The sequence below is a fragment of the Anolis sagrei genome, chromosome 2 (assembly GCF_037176765.1).
Source record: "Anolis sagrei isolate rAnoSag1 chromosome 2, rAnoSag1.mat, whole genome shotgun sequence".
Taxonomy (NCBI): domain Eukaryota; kingdom Metazoa; phylum Chordata; class Lepidosauria; order Squamata; family Dactyloidae; genus Anolis; species Anolis sagrei.
In genome coordinates this window covers 13,864,213-13,886,642 of record NC_090022.1, presented here as the reverse complement: position 1 = coordinate 13,886,642, position 22,430 = coordinate 13,864,213, and the positions used below count along the sequence as shown (strand labels likewise).

General features: G+C 42.7%; 1 protein-coding gene across 5 annotated transcripts in view; it reads left to right on the top strand.

Annotated features, from left to right (window-relative positions):
* Positions 1-7,638: 7,638 nt before the first annotated feature.
* The window catches only part of LOC132765892 (zinc finger protein 397-like), a 41,667-nt gene continuing 26,875 nt past the window's right edge, over positions 7,639-22,430 (top strand). For 3 of the 5 annotated variants that reach the window (XM_067465201.1, XM_067465202.1, XM_060760168.2), the window contains exon 1: positions 21,160-21,267. Coding sequence is in view for 2 of the 5 variants with exons in the window: in XM_067465204.1 (XP_067321305.1) it covers positions 7,860-8,588; positions 9,061-9,187; positions 9,581-9,715; positions 10,449-11,296 (1,839 nt within the window). In the remaining 3 variants the exon portion in view is untranslated. Of the gene's footprint in view, positions 8,589-9,060; positions 9,188-9,580; positions 9,716-10,448; positions 12,733-21,159; positions 21,268-22,430 lie in introns of those variants that run through there. The other 2 variants (XM_067465204.1, XM_067465203.1) reach the window with 2 other exon arrangements.

Sequence of the window (22,430 nt, the reverse complement as noted above, 5' to 3'; positions counted from 1 at the left end):
CTTATACACAAAATAAATAAGTATCTACAGAAATAAAAGTGAAAATCTATATGTGTGTATGTGGCAGGATTGTTCACTTACACCAGGAGTCCACAAACTTTTTAAACAGAGGGCCAGGTCACAGTTCCTTAAACTGTAGGAGGGCCGGATTATAATTTGAAAAAAACATGAATGAATTCCTATGCATACCACATATCTTATTTGTAGTGCAAAAATCACTTAAAAACAATACAATAATTAAAATGAAGAACAATTTAACAAATTGTTCAAGAGAGGAGATTCCATCTGAACATGAGGAAGAACTTCCTGACTGTGAGAGCCGTTCAGCAGTGGAACTCTCTGCCCCGGAGTGTGGTGGAGGCTCCTTCTTTGGAAGCTTTTAAACAGAGGCTGGATGGCCATCTGTCAGGGGTGATTTGAATGCAATATTCCTGCTTCTTGGCAGGGGGTTGGACTGGATGGCCCATGAGGTCTCTTCCAACTCTTTGATTCTATGATTCTATGAAATATAAACTTATTAGTATCTCAATGGGAAGTGTAGGCCTGCTTTTGGCTCATGAGATAGGATTGTTGTTGTTGTTGTTGTGTGCTTTCAAGTCGTTTCAGAGCCGTCGCAAACTAGCCTCCTGTGGGAGCAAACTGTGCCAGCACGTCCATGACGTCATGAGACTCCGCCTCTCTCTCCGTGCCAGAGTGGTTTTTCCTTTGCTAGGGCAGCATTGCCAGCGTACTCTCTCAGTTGGCAGAATTCAACTGAGAGAGTACGCTGGCAATGTTGCCCTAGCAAAGAAAAAACCACTCTGGCACGGAGAAAGAGACGGAGAAAGGGGCGGAGAGAGAGGCGCAGTCTCATGACGTCATGGACGTGCTTGCACAGTTTGCTCCCGCAGGAGGCTAGTTTGCGACAGGTCTTAGGTTGACCGCCAGGTAAATGATCTTGGAGGGCCACATCCGGCCCCTGGGCCTTAGTTTGAGGACCCCTGACTTACACAGACAGTCTCCCGCCTCCCCAAACTGCTTTAACCCACTATGCTAAGAAGCCTCACACGCTCTCCCTGTGGGTTGCTGTGAGTTTTCCAGCCTGTATGGCCATGTTCCGGAAGCATTCTTCCGGAGGCTCACACCAGCAAGCCCCTTCAAGGCATGGGGATTCTGTGTGGGAAGTTTGGCCCAATTCTATCATTGGTGGGGTTCAGAATGCTCTTTTTTTGTAGGTGAACTATAAACCCCAGCAACTACAACTCCCAAATGCTAAGGTCTATTTTCCCCCAAACTCCACCAGTGTTCACATTGGGATATATTGAGGATTCGTGCCAAGCTTGGTCCACATCCATCACTGTTTGAGTCCACAGTGCTCTCTGGATGTAGGTGAACTACAACTCCAAAACTCAAGGTCAATGCCCACCAAGCTCTACCAGCATTTTTTGTTGGTCATGAGAGTTCTGTGTGCCAAGATTGATTCAATTCCATCACTAGTGGAGTTCAGAATGCTCTTTGATTGTAGGTGAACTATAAATCCCAACAACTACAACTCCCAAATGTCAAGGTCTAGTCCCCCAAAATCCATCAGTGTTCACATTTGGGCATATTGAGTATCTGTGCCAAGTTTGGTCCAGACGACCATCATTGTTTGAGTCCACAGTGCTCTCTGGATGTAGGCGAACCACAACTCCAAAACTCAAGGTCAACACTCACCAAACCCTTCCAGTATTTTCTGTTGGTCATGGGAGTTCTGTGTGCCAAGTTGGGTTCATTCTTGGTGGAGTTCAGAATGCTCTTTGATTGTTGGTGAACTATAAATCCCAGCAACTACAACTCACAAATAACTCCCCCAGTCCTCCATTTTTCCATTAGGCAATCCCTCGTAGTCCGAGGATGATGGTCCTCCAAGTTCGGTGTCCTGGGGGTGGGTTCGTTGGTGCCTGTGGAGCCCTATTCTTGACCTGCATCTTCTCCCACAGTGAGGGCATCAGTTTCCAGGTGGGAGGCGGTCTCGGTCGGGGTTGGCTTGACGTGCTTTCCTCTTGGCATGTTTCTCTTTTTCTCCCTCCATTCGTGCCTCTTCAAATTCTGCAGCACTGCTGGTCACAGCTGACCTCCAGCTGGAGCGCTCAAGGGCCAGGGCTTCCCAGTTCTCAGTGTCTATGCCAGAGTTTTTAAGGTTGGCTTTGAGCCCATCTTTCAATCTCTTTTCCTGTCCACCAACAATCCGTTTTCCGTTCTTGAGTTTGGAGTAGAGCAACTGCTTTGGGAGACGGTGGTCGGGCATCCAGCTGAGTTGATGGTACAGGACCATCGCTTCAGTGCTGGTGGTCTTTGCTCCTTCCAGCACGCTGACATTTATCAGTATTCAAATTTGGGTGTATTGGGTATTTGTGCCAAATTTGGTCCAGTGAATGAAAACCCATCTTGCATATCAGATATTTACATGACAATTCATAACAGGAGCAAAATTACAGTTATGAAGAAGCAAAGAAAATAATGTAATGGTTGGGGGTCACCACAACGTGCAGAAATGTATTAAGAGGTTGCAGCATTAGGAAGGTTGAGAAGCACTGTCCTCCTCCATCCTGACACTATGCATCAATAGGAGCATAGTGTCTAGATCTAGGGAAGTCATGCTACCCACGCTCTATTCCGCTTTGGTTAGACCACACCTGGAATATTGTGTCCAATTCTGGGCACCACAATTCAAGAGAGATATTGACAAGCTGGAATGTGTCCAGAGGAGGGCGACTAAAATGATCAAGGGTCTGGAGAACAAGCCCTATGAGGAGCGGCTTAAGGAGCTGGGCATGTTTAGCGTGAAGAAGAGAAGGCAGAGAGGAGATATGGTAGCCATGTATAAATATGTGAGAGGAAGCCACAGGGAGGAGGGAGCAAGCTTGTTTTCTGCTTCCTTGGAGACTAGGACGCGGGACAACGGCTTCAAACTACAAGAAAGGAGATTCCATCTGAACATGAGGAAGAACTTCCTGACTGTGAGAGCAGTTCAGCAGTGGAACTCTCTGCCCCAGAGTGTGGTGGAGGCTCCTTCTTTGGAAGCTTTTAAACAGGGGCTGGATGGCCATCTGTCAGGGGTGATTTGAATGCAATATTCCTGCTTCTTGGCAGAATGGGGTTGGACTGGATGGCCCATGAGGTCTCTTCCAACTCTTTGATTCTATGATTCTATGAGAAGCACTGCCCTGGTCCATCCCCTCTCTGTCTCTGGAAGGGACATGCAATGCCTCATGCGGCCACGAGGGGCAGCAGCGCCTTGGCCAACTTCCTCCTTTCCCTCCTTCCTGCCTTCGCATTCCGGCGGCGTTCCTTCCCTTTCGCCTGGCCCTCTTTGGTGGGAGAGTCTCAAGGCCTTGGGAAACTAGAACTCCCACACTCCCCTCTCCTGGAGCCACGGCGTTGCAGGTGGGGCCAAAATAACCTTTGTGGGAGAGTGGGAAAAGTCCTTTTCCTGGCTTCCTCTTGTGCCTGCCTGTAGTGGGGGCTATTGCATAGATTGGTATCATCTCCCATAGATTTCAATACTAGGCCCTGTTTCATTCTATTTAACAATAACCTTTGTGATGTTTTACGTCTTTCTTTGTAAATTAAGCTTTCTAAATAGTATAGATCTATACTATATAGTATTATTTATAATATTATAAAGTAATACAATACTAATAATACAATATTATAATTCTATATTTTATATTACATGTAATATTACTAATAATATTGTAATATAACGGTATAGTACAATATAGTAATATAATACGGCTCTCATTGTAAATTAAGCTTTCTAAATAGTATAGATCTATACTATATAGTATTATTTATAACATTATAATGTAATACAATATAATAATACTACTAATAATACAATATGATAGTTATATATTTTATATTACATGTAATATTACTAATAATATTATAATATAATGGTATAGTACATTATAGTTATATAATACGGCTCTCTTTGTAAATTAAGCTTTCTATATAGTGAATTGAGGTGCTGGGTTTGGGCCTGCCACTTTTGGACTCTCGCTTGCTGAGGTGTTCCAGCGAGTGTCTCTGTAGATCTAAGCAAACTATGTCTTGATTTAAGTCGTTGACGTGCTGGCTGATACCCAAACAGGGGATGAGCTGGCAATGTCTCTGCCTTGGTCCTTTCACTATTGGCTGCTACTTCCCGGCGGATGTCAGGTGGTGCAATGCTGGCTAAGCAGTGTAATTTCTCCAGTGGTGTAGGGCGCAGACACCCCGTGATAATGCGGCATGTCTCATTAAGAGCCACACCCATTGTTTTAGCGTGGTGAGATGTGTTCCACACCAGGCATGCATACTCAGCAGCAGAGTAGCATAGCGTGAAGGGCAGATGTCTTCACTGTGTCTGGTTGTGATCCCCAGGTTGTACCAGTCAGCTTTCGTTTGATATTGTTTCTAGCGTCCACTTTTTGCTTGATGTTCAGGCAGTGCTTCTTGTAGGTCAGAGCACGGTCCTGAGTGACCCCCAGGTATTTGGGTGTGTTGCAATGCTCCAGTGGGATTCCTTCCCAGGTAATCCTCAGAGCTCGTCTGTTCTTAAAGTGAAAGGCACATGTCTGTGTTTTAGATGGATTAATATAATGGTATAGTACAATATAGTAATATAATACGGCTCTCTTTGTAAATTAAGCTTTTTATATAGTATAGATCTATACTATATAGTATTATTTATAACATTATAATGTAATACAATATAATACTACTAATAATACAATATTATAATTATATATTTTATATTACATGTAATATTACTAATAATATTATAATACAATGGTATAGTACAATATAGTAATATAATACGACTCTCTTTGTAAATTAAGCTTTCTATATAGTATACATCTATACTATATAGTATTATTTATAATATTATAATGTAATACAATATAATAGTACTAATAATACAATATGATAATTATATATTTTATATTACATGTAATATTACTAATAATATTGTAATATAATGGTATAGTACAATATAGTAATATAAAACGGCTGTCTTTGTAAATTAAGCTTTCTATAGAGTATAGATCTATACTATATAGTATTATTTATAATATTATAATGTAATACAATATAATGCTACTACTAATACAATATTATGATTATATATTTTATATTACATGTAATATTACTATTATAATATAATGGTGTAGTACAATATAGTAATATAATACCGCTCTCTTTGTCAATTAAGCTTTCTATATAGTATCAATCTATACTATATTGTATTATTATTTTATTATTATTATTATACATTTATACCCCGCCCTTCTCACCTTAATGGGGCACTCAGGGCGGTTTACAATCCATGGCATACAATGCCGCATTACACATATAATAATAAACATAAAATATCAATTTAAACAATTAACATATCAATTTAAACATACAATAATAAACATGACATAATAATTTGAATATAAATACAATAAAAAGCTTAGAAGTAATACAAATAGAAATACAATTTAAAAGCTTAAAAGTAAACATACAATACTCCAAATATAAATACAAAAAAAGCTTAAAAGTAAACATTCAATCCCAACCAAAGTGGGCTGATGGAATAAGTGTTATTTATAATATTATAATGTAATACAATATAATACTACTAATAATACCATATTATAATTATATATATTTATAATTACATGTAATATTACTAATAATTTTATAATATAACGGTATAGTACAATATAGTAATATAATACTGATATTGTGCCATGCTAATAATTTAACGTATGTATATATATATATATATATATATATATATTTGTGTGTGTGTGTATAGTAAGCGGTTCTGAGTTCCTTTCGGGGTGAGAAGGGAGGCATATCAATGCCATAAATAAATAAATATAGTCTAGTATTAGCTTAGGTCTTTTGTGATGATAAAAATTATAATATTTTGTATTGGTTTTGCAGTGCTGTTTATTAGAAACTAACCATCCCCTGCCACGCGTTGTTGTGGCCCAGCCTGTGTATATGTGTTTTGTGTGTGTGTGTATACGTGTATATGTGTGTATATATATTTGTGTATATATGTGTGTTTGCATGTAGGTATGTGGTTTTGTGCACGTGCTGTAATATATATATATATTTTATTTTTTAAGCCTCTTCTGTTTTTTTCAGTGTTTTTATGAGTGATACTCACTTGTTGGCCTGATAGGTGTATTGTGTCCAAATTTGGTGTCAGTTTGGTTTTTGAGTTATGTTAATCCCACAAATGAATATTACATTTTTATTTATATAGACAATAGAAAAAACATAAGGAGGTGGGTAAACAGCAACTCTCATCATCACCTGTCAGTGCCTCCAAACTGCAGCAGGAGTTAAAGTTGGACTTGGTGGGTCTTTTGTGCCTAGTTTGATCCAGATCCATTTTGGTGGGGTTCACAGTGCTCTCAAATTCAGAGGATGCCTGCCATAGATGCAGACGAAATGTCAGGAAAGAATGCTTCTGGAACATGCCCATACAGCCCAGAAAACATACAGCAATCTAGTGATTCCGGCCGTGAAAGCCTTCAACAATACATTATAACTCCTATCATCCCACTGTAATTACTCCCCCCTCCCCATGTGTATGTCCCCCTTTTTGTCTAGATCTGTTATTGGCGGGAATCATAGGGCTGTCAGGATGTGGGAGCCATCTTGGAAAATACATCCAGACATACTTTTATTTACAGTAGTGTCTCATTTATCCAACCTTCTATCATCCAACTTTCTGTATTATGCAACGCAGTCTGCCTCCTGCCCGGAATAGTGTCCAGGGTGAGAGAAAGAAAGAACCCTTGTCTGTTTTGGTGCTGAATTCGTAAATACAGTAATTACTACATAACGTTACTGTGTATTGAACCACTTTTTCTGTCATTTGTTGAAAAACAAGACATTTTGGTGCTTAATTTGTAAAATCATAAAGTTTTGATTTCATAACATAATTTGATGTTTAATAGGCTTTTCCTTAATCTCTCCTTATTATCCAACAATTTTGCTTATCCAATGTTCTGCTGGCCCATTTATGTTGGATAAGCGAGACTCTACTGTATTGGGTGCTTACAAAAAACAATATAAAATACAGTAAAACCCCTGTATCCACAGGAGATGTTTTCTTGGCCGGACCGCAGTTACTTGAAACTGCAGATCCAAATGAACACCAATAAATTAAATTCAAACGTCCTCACTTCCGAACCCAGCCTGCTACAGAGGTGCATTGGAGGACCTAGAGATTGCCAGAGAGGTCTCCTTTCTTGGTATTGGGTACAGGAAAAGAGATTCCACCTTTACCTTGGGAAGAACCCTCCTGAAGTTAAGAATTGTTTGGTAGTGGTGCTGTCTTGGAGTGTGATGGAGTCTCCTCCTCTGAAGGTTTTTTTTAATAAAAGCCAAATGGCTATCTGTTGGGAAGGCTTGGATTGTGCCTCCCTGCTTGGCAGAATGGTACTGGACTGGGTGGCCCTCGGGGTCTCTGGCAACTCTAGGATTCAGTGAGAGATGAAGTTATTCCACTCTTACTGCTCTTTGAGAAGGGAAAGGGATAGATTTTTGGAGAGAGATTCCATCCAAATTGAATTTTTATTCTGTTTCCCCCTCTGAATTTCATTCTTTTTTGTTCAGGATGAAACTCCCTGTTCAGGTCAGGGATATGTGTCCACGCTGCCGGAACTGCCTATGTTGAGTTGTTCCATTGGGTAAAGAAAGAGTGGCAGCCCTTTACTCCTGCACATTCAACGCAAGATCAGGCAACTCTGTTGGTCAAAGTATTTGCCTGGAAGCAACACTCTTTTCATCCCAGTGACTCTTTTCATCCCAGAACTGACGTTTGGCTTGAAGAGAGAAAGGGGATGGAGGAGCCGAATCCTGCAAGTCTGCAGCTGGAACAAGGAACTCCAAGAGAAGGAGGGAAAGCTGGAAGCAGGGTTCAGTCCCAATATATGCCAACATGGAAAGTTCCAGAAGAAGGCAACGGCCTTCCAGGTCAAAGGATGCAACAGCACTGGGAAGCCCAATGGCAGGAGTTCCTGAAGACCCTCCAGTCACCTTCCTTGGCATGCGCAAGCCTTCCACCAGCAGAAGAAACGCCATGGGAGGACGCCAAGGCCTTCCTGGCGTCCTTCGAGCAAGTGGCCAAAGCCTGTCGGTGGCCAAAGGAAGAGTGGGCGGCCCGGCTGTTGCCTGCATTGAGTGGAGAAGCAGAGCAGGCCTTTCAGAGCCTGGAAGCCGAAGACAGGGAGGATTATGGGAAAGTGAAGGCAGCCATCTTGAGAACGGAGGCCCTGAGCGTGGAGCTGCAGCGCCAGCATTTTCGGCAGTTCTGCTGCCAAGTGGTGGAGGATCCACGAAGGGTTTACAGCCAAGTCCAGGAGCTTTGCAGTCGGTGGCTGAAGCCGGAGAGACGCAGCAAGGAGCAGATCCTGGAGCTGCTGGTCCTGGAGCAGTTCCTGGCCAGTCTTCCTCAAGACCTGCAAGGATGGGTCCGAGGCGCAGGGCCGGAGACCTGTTCCCAGGCTGTGGCCCTGGCAGAGGACTTCCTCCTCGAGAGGCAGCAAGAGACCAATTCAGCCAAGTGGCAGGTGAGGCTCCAAGGGTGATAGAAGCCGAGGCTGGGTGGCCATCTGTTGGGAGTGCTTTGATTGTATTCTCTCACAAAACCGAATGGAGTTTGGATTAGACAGGTCTTGTTAAACTTTTGCACCCATTCTTAAGTGGCTGAGGGGGAAAAAGAAAGCGTCTGAGGCTGTTAGGAAAGGTGGGAGTTTTCATTCAAAACACCTGGGGGTGTTGATACTTTTTACTGTAATTTTCTTTTCTATTGTATATGTAAAATCTAATAAAATCTATTTTAAAAAAACACCTGGGGGGCCGAAGTTTGCCCATGCATGCTCTAGGTAGAACATGCAAGAGGAATGTCAGCCCATTTGAGCATGCATTTACATTGTAGAGTTAATGCAGCATAAGCACAAGCAGATCAGTGTCTTATGTCAGTGCTGTTACGAAGGAGAAGAGCCTGCCCATTGCGTTCATTGGGATGTCTTGTGTTTTCAGGGTCTTCTGGACTGCAAAGACACAGACGTATCTTTGCACAGGGTTGAGCGGACGCTGTCCCAGCCGGGCCAACAGACAACCTTCTGGCAAGTCCTGCAGGAGGAGGGCGGAAACGCCCAGCCGTTTGGTATGGGCAGCTCAGATCCATGACTTTATGAAGTTGAGGGCCCTTCCGCACAGCTGTATAAATCCACATTAAACTGGATTATATGGCAGTGTGGACTCCAGTCTAAAGCAGATATTTTGGATTCTCTGCCTTGATATTCTGGGTTATATGGCTATGTGGAGAGGAGCCATATAACCCAGAGAGATCTGCACATTTGCAGATTGTATAATACGTGGATTTCATTTAAATGTTCTCCTTAGGAATCTCTAGATCACCCAATATGATTCTGTGTCCAGCCTCCAGAAGATGTTGACCATAGAGTTGTGTTGCAAGACCTAAGGGTTCCTAAAATGGAGGCAGTTTGGAGTAAAGGACTCCTGAGCATGGACAGAATTCCTCCCTCTTTGTCTGCAGGTGAGGAGAAGGCAACTTCGCTCAAAGTGGAGGCGTCTCAACCTGGATGGGATGAGCTGGAGGAAAGGCCCGGGGCAGTGCCACTTGTAAACCAAGGAAATGGACCGTTGACGGTGGAGATGTGTGGAGAAAGAAGTGAGTCCAAGGGGGGAGAGGAAGGGGTTTCTGTGAGCTCCAAAGGAGGCAGGAAGTCTAGGCATTTCTTGTGGCAGGAAAAGGCTAAACAAAATCACAGAACAGTAATTTGGGAAATGCTCTGTTTCACCAAATGTGGTTGGAGGGATTGTCACAGAGTCTCCTGGGGAAAACCAAGAAGAGCATCTCAAAAGTTGACCCTGATCAACATCAAAGGATGCATAAAAGAGAAATGGTAGAAAGGAAAGCTGTACGGCAGAGAAATCCATATTCATGAAGTAAATGCAGGAAAAATGAACAGAGAATTCATATTGAAAGGAAAGCTAGGTGTCCTAAATGTTGGGAAAATCTCTTTCAGAGATCAAATTAGTTAAACTATCAGGATAAACCTCATGAATTGTCATACACCAGAGCAGGAACACCTCTGACCTTAAACACCACAGCAGCATGGTAAAATCAGAAAGCAATTTTTGGTAAAATAGATGTAAGCAAAGTAATAACAAGTAGTAAAACAGTAAAAATACAAAATAGTTCGTGAGCTACAATGGAGAAACAGATCGATGAGTGTATAGAAACCTATGTAGCAAGGCACATGAGACCATGAAAGAAAACGGCAGGAAAATCCCATAAGCAAAACACACTTGGCAAAAAACAGCATACCAATGCACACATATACAATACAGAAAGCAGTCTGAATTAACTACAAATAAATGTCCACTTTCTCTCTCTTCAGGTGATGAAAAGGGATGTTGGAAAGAGATGAAGATATCTCCTCAGGTGGAGTCATTGCCAGCCGAAGCATCTCAGTGGAGTTTGCCTGTGACATCCAACATTCTTAAGATGAGATACCAGCTCAGAGATCAGCAGTCGAAGCACTTAGTGGAGACAGAGAGGAAACACACCAAAAACCTCATAGCTGCTGATAATAAAGCTTCCACAGACATGGGGAATGCCTTGTTCTCCAAGTATGGGAGAAAATACCACAATGTGTCAGATGAGTTTGTTGATCTAAACCCAAGAAAAAAAGATGCTGAATGTCCTGAAGATGGAGAAAGACGCAAGAGCCACGGACAGTCATTACAGAGATCCCAAAATGTTCCTACAGGAAGGAAACTGCATAAATGTGCGACTTGTGAGAATGTCTTCAGATGTAGAGGGCACCTGTTACGTCACCAGCGAAGTCACACTGGACAAAAGCCATACCAATGTGCTCAGTGTAAGAAATGCTTTGGCCAGAAAGGTACGCTGGTAAGACACCAGGCAAGCCATACTGGGGTGAAACCCTATAACTGCTCTCAGTGTGGCAAGTGTTTTGCTCAGAGACATCACTTGAAGGAGCATCAAAGAATTCACACTGGAGAGAAACCCCATGAATGCTCTCAGTGTGGAAAGTGCTTCACTCGGAGAGTCAGCTTGAAGAGGCATCAACGAATTCATACTGGAGAGAAACCCTATGAATGTTCTCAATGTGGGAAATGCTTCCGACAGAGCTCACATTTGATTTTCCACCAGAAAATCCATACTGGAAAACCCTATAGTTCCCTGTATGTGGTAGAGGCCTCCCTTGGTGATATCTGTTGATAGACGTCAGAAAACCCATTGGACCTCCATAAAGTCTCTGTCTTCTGTGAGTGGGGAGAACTGTGGTCCGAAAGATGCACTGATGGAACACGAGTATTTATGAAGGGTGCTGAGATAATGTATACTCAGTAGTCTTTAGGCCACTGCAGAATGGGAGAGAATTAGAGGCATTCCTTCCTTAAAGTGGTTCCTCAGCTGCAGGTCCAAATGAAAGACCAGATTTCTTCTGTGAAATAATAATTGTGTAAGTCAGGATACACGGTTTTAAAATATAAATAAGTTGGTGTTACACAAGCATTTCCAATTGTTTGCTTTTTAGCATTTAGCTTTTCAAAACAATAACGAATGTACAGTTATCAATCCAGATTTTCTGGTTAGGGGCATAAGACCCCCATGAAAGTGAAAAACAGAAAGCAAAACTTAACAAGAAGAAATGAGAGAAAGTTAACTTGATTATATAGGAAATTAAGAGGAGAGAACAAGAACAAATGTTACATGCAAACAATCATAAATGTTTGAAAAACATAGTTCTAATGACATTTGGTTTTAGCCACCGTTTTATGTTATTGCAATCCAACCAGGAACATATCCTCCACAGAAACAGGGATCTTACTGTAAATAAAGGGCAGTTGCCAGTTGTCTGTGGCTGATCTTGGTATCCAGTGTGTCATAATGACCGTTTTATGCCACATTTGTGGTTTTATTGACAAAACTGCACACTCAAAATATGCCTTGCCTTGCCTTGCCTAAACATGTTTTCATTTTTGACTATCAAGGTTCAGATAAAGGAGGCTATGACTTTGCCTTGGAAGTCATAGCCTCCTTTATTCTGCTTTGGTCAGACCTCACTGGTTAACCCTGTGTCCAGTTCTGGGCCTCACAATTCAAGAAGGATATTGACAATATAGAATATGTCCAGAGAAGGGTGACCAACATGGTCAAATGTTTGGAAGCCATGAATCCCTATGAGGATAGCTCAGGGATTTGATTAGCACCCACCTTGTCTACTTTTCATAAAGAACTACTGTAAAAACGTGGATGTTCCACTGTCCTTTTGATTAACCAGCTGACTGGATACTTTGGCCGCTCCAGACACAGCTCCATATCTGCCTCTTGCACTTAACCTTTGTCCCTGCCCTATAGTTGTATTGCTCTGCTTGATTTGGCCCTTCTAGCCCAGACTTATCATCTGGCTCCTGCACTTTTCCACCAGCCTTGTCCTTGCAACTGTATTGCACAAGCCCCTGCCTCACCCGTTGGCTCAGTATATGGCCACTATATTAGGCTGTTGGTTGTTGGTTGACAGTTTTGTTTTATAATGTTTGTATTTGTGAAATTTTTATTGTGTTGTTTTCATCTCTGTTTGAGTATAGAGACTGCTCAGCAGGAAGAGGTGGTGGTGGGATACAAAAATAAAGTTGTTGTTGTTATTATTATTATTATTATTATTATTATTATTATTAATGTCCTATTATTATTATTATTATTATTATTATTATTATTATTATTATTATTATTGTCCAAAGGACATTTAATCAACTACCAAGCTTGCAAACTTTGTGTTTTGTCTGTTTGTTTGTTTGTTTGTTTGCTTTGTTAAAAATGTAATACAACTCTCTGGTAGCTCCTGACACGATAAATAAAAATTATTATTATTATTATTATTATTATTATTATTATTATTATTTGGGTGTTTTTAGAAAAGTAAAGATTAAGAGAGGACATTCTAGTTACATTTAAATATTTGAAAGGGGGCTGTTTGCTTTGTGGCCACATTTCCATCACTGCTTGAGGCCCCTTCTGCATTGTCCTATATCCCAGGGTCTGATCCCAGGTTATCTTCTTAGAACTGGATTATATAAGTCTCCACTGCCAGATAGTTTGGGATAAGCCATGTATGGCCATGTTCCAGCAACATTCTCTCTTGATGTTTTGCCTGCATCTGTGACCGGCATCTTTAGAGGTTCTGTTGGCAGTGTTGCTCCAATTCCAACATCGCACACTGGTGGTAGTTAATGTATATATGCCCCCATCGAGGAGCTATTTATTTGTTTATCGTGTCAGGAGCAACCAGACAGTTGTATTACATTTTTAACAAAACAAACAAACAGACAAAAACACAAAGTTTCGAGGAGGTAAACACAGATTAGAACCCAGTGGAAGGAATTGGGAAAGTATGTTGTTGAACTCATACTTCAAAACCCAACCACTTTGGTAGTTCTAGGGGGAGATTTCAATGCAAGGATGGGCCCTGATGACATCTCTCTCTACAGACGACACAAGACTTTCCTTCCTGAGCCAGTAGATGATCTATACCCCTTTTTAAAAAGATTATTTTTATTGGCAAATCTTGCAAAACTTAAAATAAGAAAATAATTTTTACATCAAAAGTGGGAGAACATATTTTTTGTGATAAGGAAAAGTAGTCAGAAGAAAGAAGAATATAAATAAATGGAGAATACCCGGCAAGTAGAGGGAAAAAAATTAGAAAATTAAAATGTAAGTAAAAATAAAAAATAAAAAATGTTGACTTCCATCTAGACTTTGGTGGTCTTTAAAGTCTTTTTCTGTATTTTGAAAGTTATCTGCTTCTCCGCAGCTTCTTTAGTTATGATTTACTTTTTTTTAAATGATAATCTCTATCTTCCATTGTCTAAAGTAGTCTTTAACCAGGTTCCAATTTGTATGCTTCTTTGGGATCTCTTGGTTTGGTGATAGCCAATAAGTTAATTCATCCATACTCATTATCTCCACGATCTTGTTTTGCCATTGTTCTCTTCTGGGTGTTTCTTTCAATTGCCAGTTCTTAGCATATACAATTCTGGCTGCTGTAGTTAGATAATTAAACAGCCTTTCCTGGTTTCTCTCTCCTTCAAAGTCAAGAATTCCTAAAAGAAAATATTCTGGTTCTTTTAAAATTTGTCTTTTCAAAAGCTTTTGTATGTCTTTTTGAATAGTATTCCAAAAATCTTTGGCTTTTGGGCAGGTCCACCATGCCTGGAAAAAAGTACCTGCTTGTTGATCGCACTTCCAGCACTTATTTGATGCATTTTTGTAACATTTTTAAATTTCTGAGGTGATCTATACCCCTTTTGCAGGACTATGCCTGGCTCAAACAACTGCCAGGCTAAACCTCCACATATTAAATGGCGTCCCAGAAGGAGACCACCCAGCCAACTTCACTTATCTCTCTGGACATAAAATGAGCACCATCGATTATATTGGCATATTGAGGGATCTAGTGCCACATGCTAAATACCTGGAAGTCATGCCAAGGTTCTGACCTACAAGAAGCACTGCCTGAATATCAAGCAAAAAGTGGGCGCTAGAAACAATATCATACAAAAGCTGACTGGCACAACCTGGGGATCACAAGCAGACACAGTGAAAACATCTGCCCTTGTGCTACGCTACTCTGCTGCTGAGTATGCATGCCCAGTGTGGAACACATCTCACCATGCCAAAAAAGTGGATGTGGCTCTTAATGAGACATGCCGCATTATCATGGGGTGTCTGTGCAGCCGATAGTGAAAGGACCAAGGCAGAGACATCTCCAGCTCATCCTCTGTTTGGGTATCAGCCAGCACGTCAACGACTTAAATCAAAACATAGTTTTCTTAGATCTACAGAGACACTCACGAACACCTCAGCAAGCGAGAGTCCAAAAATGGCAGGCTCAAACCCAGAACCTCAATCAATGGCTGATACCAAAGGAGAGACTCCCTCCTGGGCACAAAGAAAACTGGGCGACTTAGAAGATGCTGAACAGACTGCGCTCTGGCACCAAGAGATGAGGAGCCAACCTTAAAAAACGGGGCCACAAAATGGAATCCAGGACATGCGAGTGTGGAGAAGAGCAAACCACAGATGCAATGCAACCTGAGCCCTGCCACATGCTCAATGGAGGATCTTCTTGCAGCAACACTAGAGGCACTCCAAGTGGCCAGATACTTGTCAAAGGACATTTAATCAACTACCAAGCTTGCAAATGTTGTGTTTTGTTTGTTTGTTTAAAATGCAATACAACTGTTTGATTTGCTCCTAACATGATAAATAAATAATGCCAAGGTTCGATAGTGATCATTTCCCAATCCTTCTCGAACTATCCATTCCTATTCAAGAAATAGTGGACCATTACCAACCTATCATACATCCAGCTGGAAAAGCCTTGAAAAGCCAGAGTTGAACCAAAGAGTTATTGAGCTGTTGGTGACAGAACAACTACTGAATCTAAGAATTGGTGTGACATATGCTACAACCCCCAGTGCTCTTCTGGAGGACTTTAACTCAATAACCCAAGAAGCTCCAACACAGTTCCACAGAGGCAACGTCATCATCACTCCAAATCCTGGTTTGATAAGGAATGCATAAATGCAAAATAATAATAATCACTTGCTTCTACCTACAAGGCTTTTCAGTCAAATAATTCAGCAATAACGGCACAAGAGCTTCTCCATCAGAAGAGACTCTATAAGCTCCTGTTGGCTCAGAAAAAAGGAAGACTCGAAAAACAATTAGTCATGGCTCATTAAACCTATTCAAACTAAAGACCCAGCTACCTTCTGGCACATTATATCATGTATATCTAACTATGTCCGTCGCCCCATGGAAAGCCATATCTTCCCAGGGTCCTGGGAAGCATATTTTTGAGACATATATAAGGACATATATAAGTTGAAGTACTTTGGCCACATCATGAGGAGACAGCAAAGCCTAGAGAAGACAATGATGCTGGGGAAAGTGGAAGGCAAAAGGAAGAGGGGCCGACCAAGGGCAAGATGGATGGATGGCATCCTTGAAGTGAGTGGACTGACCTTGAAGGAGCTGGGGGTGGTGACGGCCGACAGGGAGCTCTGGCGTGGACTGGTCCATGAGGTCACGAAGAGTCGGAGACGACTGAACGAATGAACAACAATACTGTATAAGGATCATTCTGGTGGGAATGCCCGTTCCATCCTAGATTCGGAAAATCTCCCAATGTGGCCCGCTGTCACTCTGACAGAGTGGAAACAGCAACAAAAAAGCCCACGAAATGGTTCAGATATGTGGATGACACTTTCACCATTTGGAGCCATGGAGAAGAAGAACTCAACAGGTTCCTGGACCATCTCAACAGCATCTGCCCAAACATCCAATTCACCATGGAAAGAGAAAATGAAGGAAGACTGTCCTAGTCATCCGTAAACCAGATCAACAATTGGGTCACACCCTTTACAGAAAACCCACACACACAGATAGATATCTACATAAAAACTCCAACCATCGCCCAAGTCAAAAAAGAAGCACCATTAAAGCCTTGACAGACCATGTGTGCCGTCTGCCCGTGCTTCTCTCTGTGTCTGAGCGAACTGCAAGTGGCTTTCTTGAGAAGCTTGAGATACTCGGCAACTGAGACTATTACTGGTTTTAAACATCAAAAAAGGATATTTATACAAAGTCCCTGAAGACTTGGCACAGTTCATCAAAATTGCAAACAAACAGTCAATAAATGAAACTACAGAGATATTCTTCCTTTTCTTTAGTTACAGAGGTAACTTTTTCTCCAGATGGCAGATAAGATCCTGGAATCTTTACACCCTAACCCTAAGCCATTGTGGTTAGGAAAAAGGCAAGTTTTTCCCCTATCTATAACTTAAGGGTAGTTCTGAAGACAATGCAGTAAAGACTCTCTCTCTGTAACTATGTAACTCAGTCTTCTCAATTAAGCTTATCTATCTATGATATCTCAATTAGCTCAATACACAATATACTATCTATATTAACTCAATATAGCTTAATACTTATCTGTAATGTAGTTTTTGCAATGGTTATCCCAGAGCTAACTGCCTAACCATCAGCACGTCTGAAGCCTTTCCTCTAAAAACTGAAAAGGCAGGGGAGATTCCAAAATGGAGAACTCTTCCCTGGGAGAAAAGGCGGTCCCTAGACCCAAAAAGATACCTTTCTGAACCAATAGCTGCAAAGGAGGCCTGCAGACTGGCTTTGCAGACTCTGATACTATTAACCTTTAGGGCTCTTGCAAAGCTGCAGCAGCCCTGGGAGAAAATGCAAGAGGAAGCAACCTCAAGCAACTGTAAAGTAAGGCAAATCAGGCTCCTGGGAGACGGAACACCGTGCAAAAGAATCTGCGAACGCCACCTCCTTCAAGATGAACTGAACCACCTCAACTGGGCTCTCCAGGCCAATGGATACTCCACCTCAGACATCAGAAGAGCTACAAGACCGAGAACAAGCCACGAGAGTCAAGACAAAGATCCACCCAGAGGAAAAGTGTTCTTGCCATACATAAAAGGAACCACTGACTGCATAGGGAAGCTGTCTACAGACCCACTAAGAAAATCCAACAAATGCTTCGTTCAGCAAAGGACAAGAGGGATCCTCTCACCTCTGCAGGAGTCTACTGGATACCATGCAGCTGTGGACAAGTCTACATAGGGACCACCAAACACAGCAGCCTTGCCCAAACACGAATCAAGGAACATGAAAGGCACTGCAGACTACTTCAACCAGAGAAGTCAGCCATAGCAGAGCACCTGATGAGCCAACCTGGACACATTTGAGACCACAGAAATGCTGGACCACTCTCACAACCACCATGTCAGACTACACAGAGAAGCCATTGAAATCCACAAGAAGCATGTGGACAATTTCAACAGAAAGGAGGAAACCATGAAAATGAACAAAATCTGGCTACCAGTATTAAAAAAACTCTAAAATTACAACAGCAAAACAACAGAGGCGAAACAATCAGGGACATCTAATCACCTCTCAACAAAAGGATTGCCCCAGGCACCAACAAGCCATACCAAACAACTGCCAGGCCATCAAATGCTAATCAAGATGGTCAGTTGAGACATTCACACCTAGCTCCAACAGACAAGAGCTCTTTGTCCCACCCTGGTCATTCCACAGATATATAAACCCATTTTCCTAGTTCCAACAGACCTCACTACCTCTGAGGATGCTTGCCATAGATGCAGGCGAAACGTCAGGAGAGAATGCCTCTAGAACATGGCCATATAGCCCGAAAAACCCTACAGCAACCCAGAGCTCAAGAGCCTTGTCAACCAATTACAGCAAGGGAAGGCCCCAGGAAAAGATCTCATTCCCTTGGAAGCCATCAAGAATAATCTAGACCAAGGGTCCTCAAACTAAGGCCCAGGGGCAGATATGGCCCTCCCAGGTTATTTACCCGGCCCTTGCTCAGGGTCAACCTAAGTCTGAAACTATTTGAAAGCACACAACAACAACAACAATCCTATCTCATCATCCAAAAGCAGGCCCACACTTCCCATTGAAATACTAATAAGTTTATATTTGTTAAAATTGTTCTTCATTTCAATTCTTGCATTGTTTTAAAGTGTTTTTTTTATCTACAAATTAGATATGTGCAGAGCGCATAGGAATTCGTTCATGTTTTTTTTTTTTCAAAATATAATCCGGCCCTCCAACAGTTTGAGGGACTGTGACCTGGCCCTCTGTTTAAAAAGTTTGAGGTCCCCTGATCTAGAGTTTTGGGCCCCTATTTTAGCATCACTTTTCACGTGCATTGACAAGTACAGTCAAATTCCCAAGGACTGGAGGATGGCAATCATTGTCCCCATATATTTTTAAAAAGAGAAAAAGAGATAATCCAGCAAACTACAGACCTATCAGCCTTCTTAACACTATCAGTAAAATTTATGCAAGACATCTAAAAGGGAAACTGCAGGATTGGTTTTCAGGTGGAAAGCGGTCTCAGTCGGGGTTGGCTTGGTGCGCTTTCCTCTTGGCATGTTTCCCTCCATTCGTCCCTCTTCAAAATCTGCATCACTGCTGGTTACAGCTGACCTCCAGCCTGAGTGCTCAAGGGCCAGGGCTTCTCAGTGTCTATGCCAGAGTTTTAAAGGTTGGCTTTGAGCCCATCTTTAAATCTCTTTTCCTGCCCACCAACATTCCGTTTTCCATTCTTGAGTATAGCAACTGTTTTGGGAGATGGTGGTCAGGCATCCAATGTGGCCGGTCCAGCGGAGTTGATGGCAGAGGACCATCGCTTCAATGCTGGTGGTCTTTGCTTCTTCCAGCACGCTGATGTTTGTCCGCTTATCTTCCCAAGAGTTTTGCAGGATTTTCCGGAGGCAGCGCTGATGGAATCGTTCCAGGAGTTGCATGTGACATCTGTAGACAGTCCACGTTTCGCAGGCATAAAGCAGGGTTGGGAGGACAATAGCTTTATAGACAAGCACCTTGGTCTCCCTGCGGATGTCCCGGTCCTCAAACACTCTCTGCTTCATTTGGAAAAATGCTGCACTCACAGAGCTCAGGCGGTGTTGTATTTCGGTGTCGATGTTGACTTTGGTGGAGAGGTGGCTGCCAAGGTAGCGGAAATGGTCAACATTTTCTAATGTTACACCATTAATCTGTATCTCTGGCATTGGGGAGGGGATGGCTGGTGACTGCTGGAACAGCACTTTGGTTTTCTCGATGTTCAGTGACAGGCCAAGCTTCGTGAGTGCTTCTGCGAAGGTGTTTAGAGTGGCTTGTAGATCTTCTGAATGTGCACAGACAACATTGTCATCAGCATACTGGAGTTCTATAACAGATGTTGTTGTTACCCTGGTTCTGGCTTTCAGTCTGCCGAGGTTAAATACCTTGCCATCTGCCTGATAGATGATTTAACTCTGGTGGGAAGCTTCTCATCAACAAGATGAAGTATCATAGAGATGAAGATGGAGAATAAAGTTGGGGCAATAACACATCCCTGTTTGACACCTGATTCCACCTTAAATGGGTCACTTTAAAATTACAACAGCAAAACAACAGAAGGGAAACAATCATCATCATCATCATCATCATGGAGCCCCCGGTGGCGCAGTGGTGAAACCCCTGTGCCGGCAGGACTGAAGACCGACAGGTCACAGGTTCAAATCCGGGGAGAAGCGGATGAGCTCCCTCTGTCAGCTCCAGCTCCTCATGCGGGGACATGAGAGAAGCCTCCCACAAGGATGATAAAACATCAAATCATCTGGGCATCCCCTGGGCAACGTCCTTGCAGACAGCCAATTCTCTCACAACAGAAGTGACTTGCAGTTTCTCAAGTCATACCTGACACGACCAAAAAAAAAATCATCATCATCATATTTAATTACTTATTAATCACCCTCCATCTGAGAATGCTCTAGAATGCGAATTACAGCTAAATTGTAAAAGATAAAATACATACATACAGAAATTAAAAATTAACAGAGATCGAATGCTCTAGTAGAAAGCCAGGTCTTAAGTGCTAGAGTAAAAGGTCCTAAGTCACGAATGGCTCTCATATAGGGTGGCAAGGAATTCCATAAGGCAGGGGCAGAAATAGAAAAAGTCCTGGTGCTTTCCAAGTGCACTTCTCTAGGAGTAAAAGGAGTATATAGAGTAAGTCACAATCAGGGACATCTAATCAACTCTCAACAAAAGACTGCCCCAGGCACTAACAAGCCACACCAAACAACAGCCAGGCCATCAAATGCTAATCAAGGTGGTCAGTTGAGACATTCACGCCTAGCTCCAACAGACAAGAGTCCTTTGTCCCACCCCAGTCATTCCACAGATATATAAACCCTTTTTGCCTAGTTCCAACAGACCTCACTACCTCTGAGGATGCTTGCCATAGATGCAGGCGAAACGTCAGGAGAGAATGCCTCTAGAACATGGCCATGTAGCCCGAAAAAACCTACAACAACCCAGTGATTCCAGCCATGAAAGCCTTCGACAATACAAAAATTATTTTTTTAATAAAGAAGGGATGGTGACTGCAATGCCTCAGGCGGCCACCGGGGGGCAGCAGCGCGCTTGCGGCTCCGCCTGGGCCAACCCTCTCCCCCGCTCCCTCCTGCCTTGGCTTTCCTTCCGGTGGAGTTCCTTCTGTCTTGCTGCTCAGCTGGGCGGTGGGGAGCTTCCTTCCTTCCGGGTGAGGCGGAGAGGGAGCCCCGGGGGAGAAGCCAGGGCAGGTAGGCCGGCAAGCAGGCGCTCCCCTGGCCCCACGCGGGTCTCCCGGGGAAGGTTTCCACTTCCTCCCTTCTTCCATCCATCTTTTCTTCCAACCTCCCTCCCTCCCTCCCTTTGGCACCATGCTTATGGTACTCTAGGGATTGCAGCTGACCCTCTTTGGCAGGGGAGGCTCAAGGCCTTTGGGAAACTAGAACTCCCAAGGTCCCCTCGCCTGGAGGTGGGGGACCAAAACAGCCTTGGTGGGAGAGTGGGGAATGTCCTTTTCCTGGCTTCCTCTTGAGTATTGTGCGTGCCATTCCAGGCAGTGATTGTGTACATTTGTAGCATCTTCCCATAGATTTGTACGAAGGGTTTCAATTCTGGGATGTTGTAGGTTTTCCGGGCTATATGGCCATGTTCCAGAAGCATTCTCTCCTGACGTTTCTCCCACATCTATGGCAAGCATGCTCAGAGGTTGTGAAGTCTGTTGGAAACTAGGAAAACGGGGTTTATATATCTGTGGAAAGTCCAGGGTGGGAGAAAGAACTCTTGTCTGGGTTGTAGGTTTGCCGGGCCATATGGCCATGTTCCAGCAGCATTCTCTCCTGACGTTTCACCCACATCTATGGCAAGCATCATCAGAGGTCGTGAGGGTCTGTTGGAAACTAGGAAAATGGGGTTTATATATCTGTGGAAAGTCCCGGGTGGGAGAAAGAACTCTTGTCTGGGTTGTTGTAGGTTTTTCGGGCTATATGGCCGTGTTCTAGAGGCATTCTCTCCTGACGTTTTGCCTGCATCTATGGCAACCATCCTCGGAGGTAGTGAGGTCTTTCGGGGGGGGGGGGGGACTGGATGTCTTAAACAGGTGTAGTTTTAAGACATCCAGTGATTATTTTGCATGTTTCATTTAATGCTATGTCCACCTGCTTTGCATAGGCAGACCTATGCTAAACAGGGCAGGCATGTTCGACAGTTGAGTAAAACAAGGCTTTTTTAAAAAACAACAAACAAATTTCTACATGGAACACTTTGAAAAACAAGCCCTGGAAATAGCAACAAAAAAATCCCACTGTATGGTTCAGATATGTGGATGACACTTTCACTTGCACTTTAGTTGGCCCTCCTTCCTGTAATCCTAACACTTTACATGGCTAAGGATATTACCCTCCCAGCTGGACCTTAT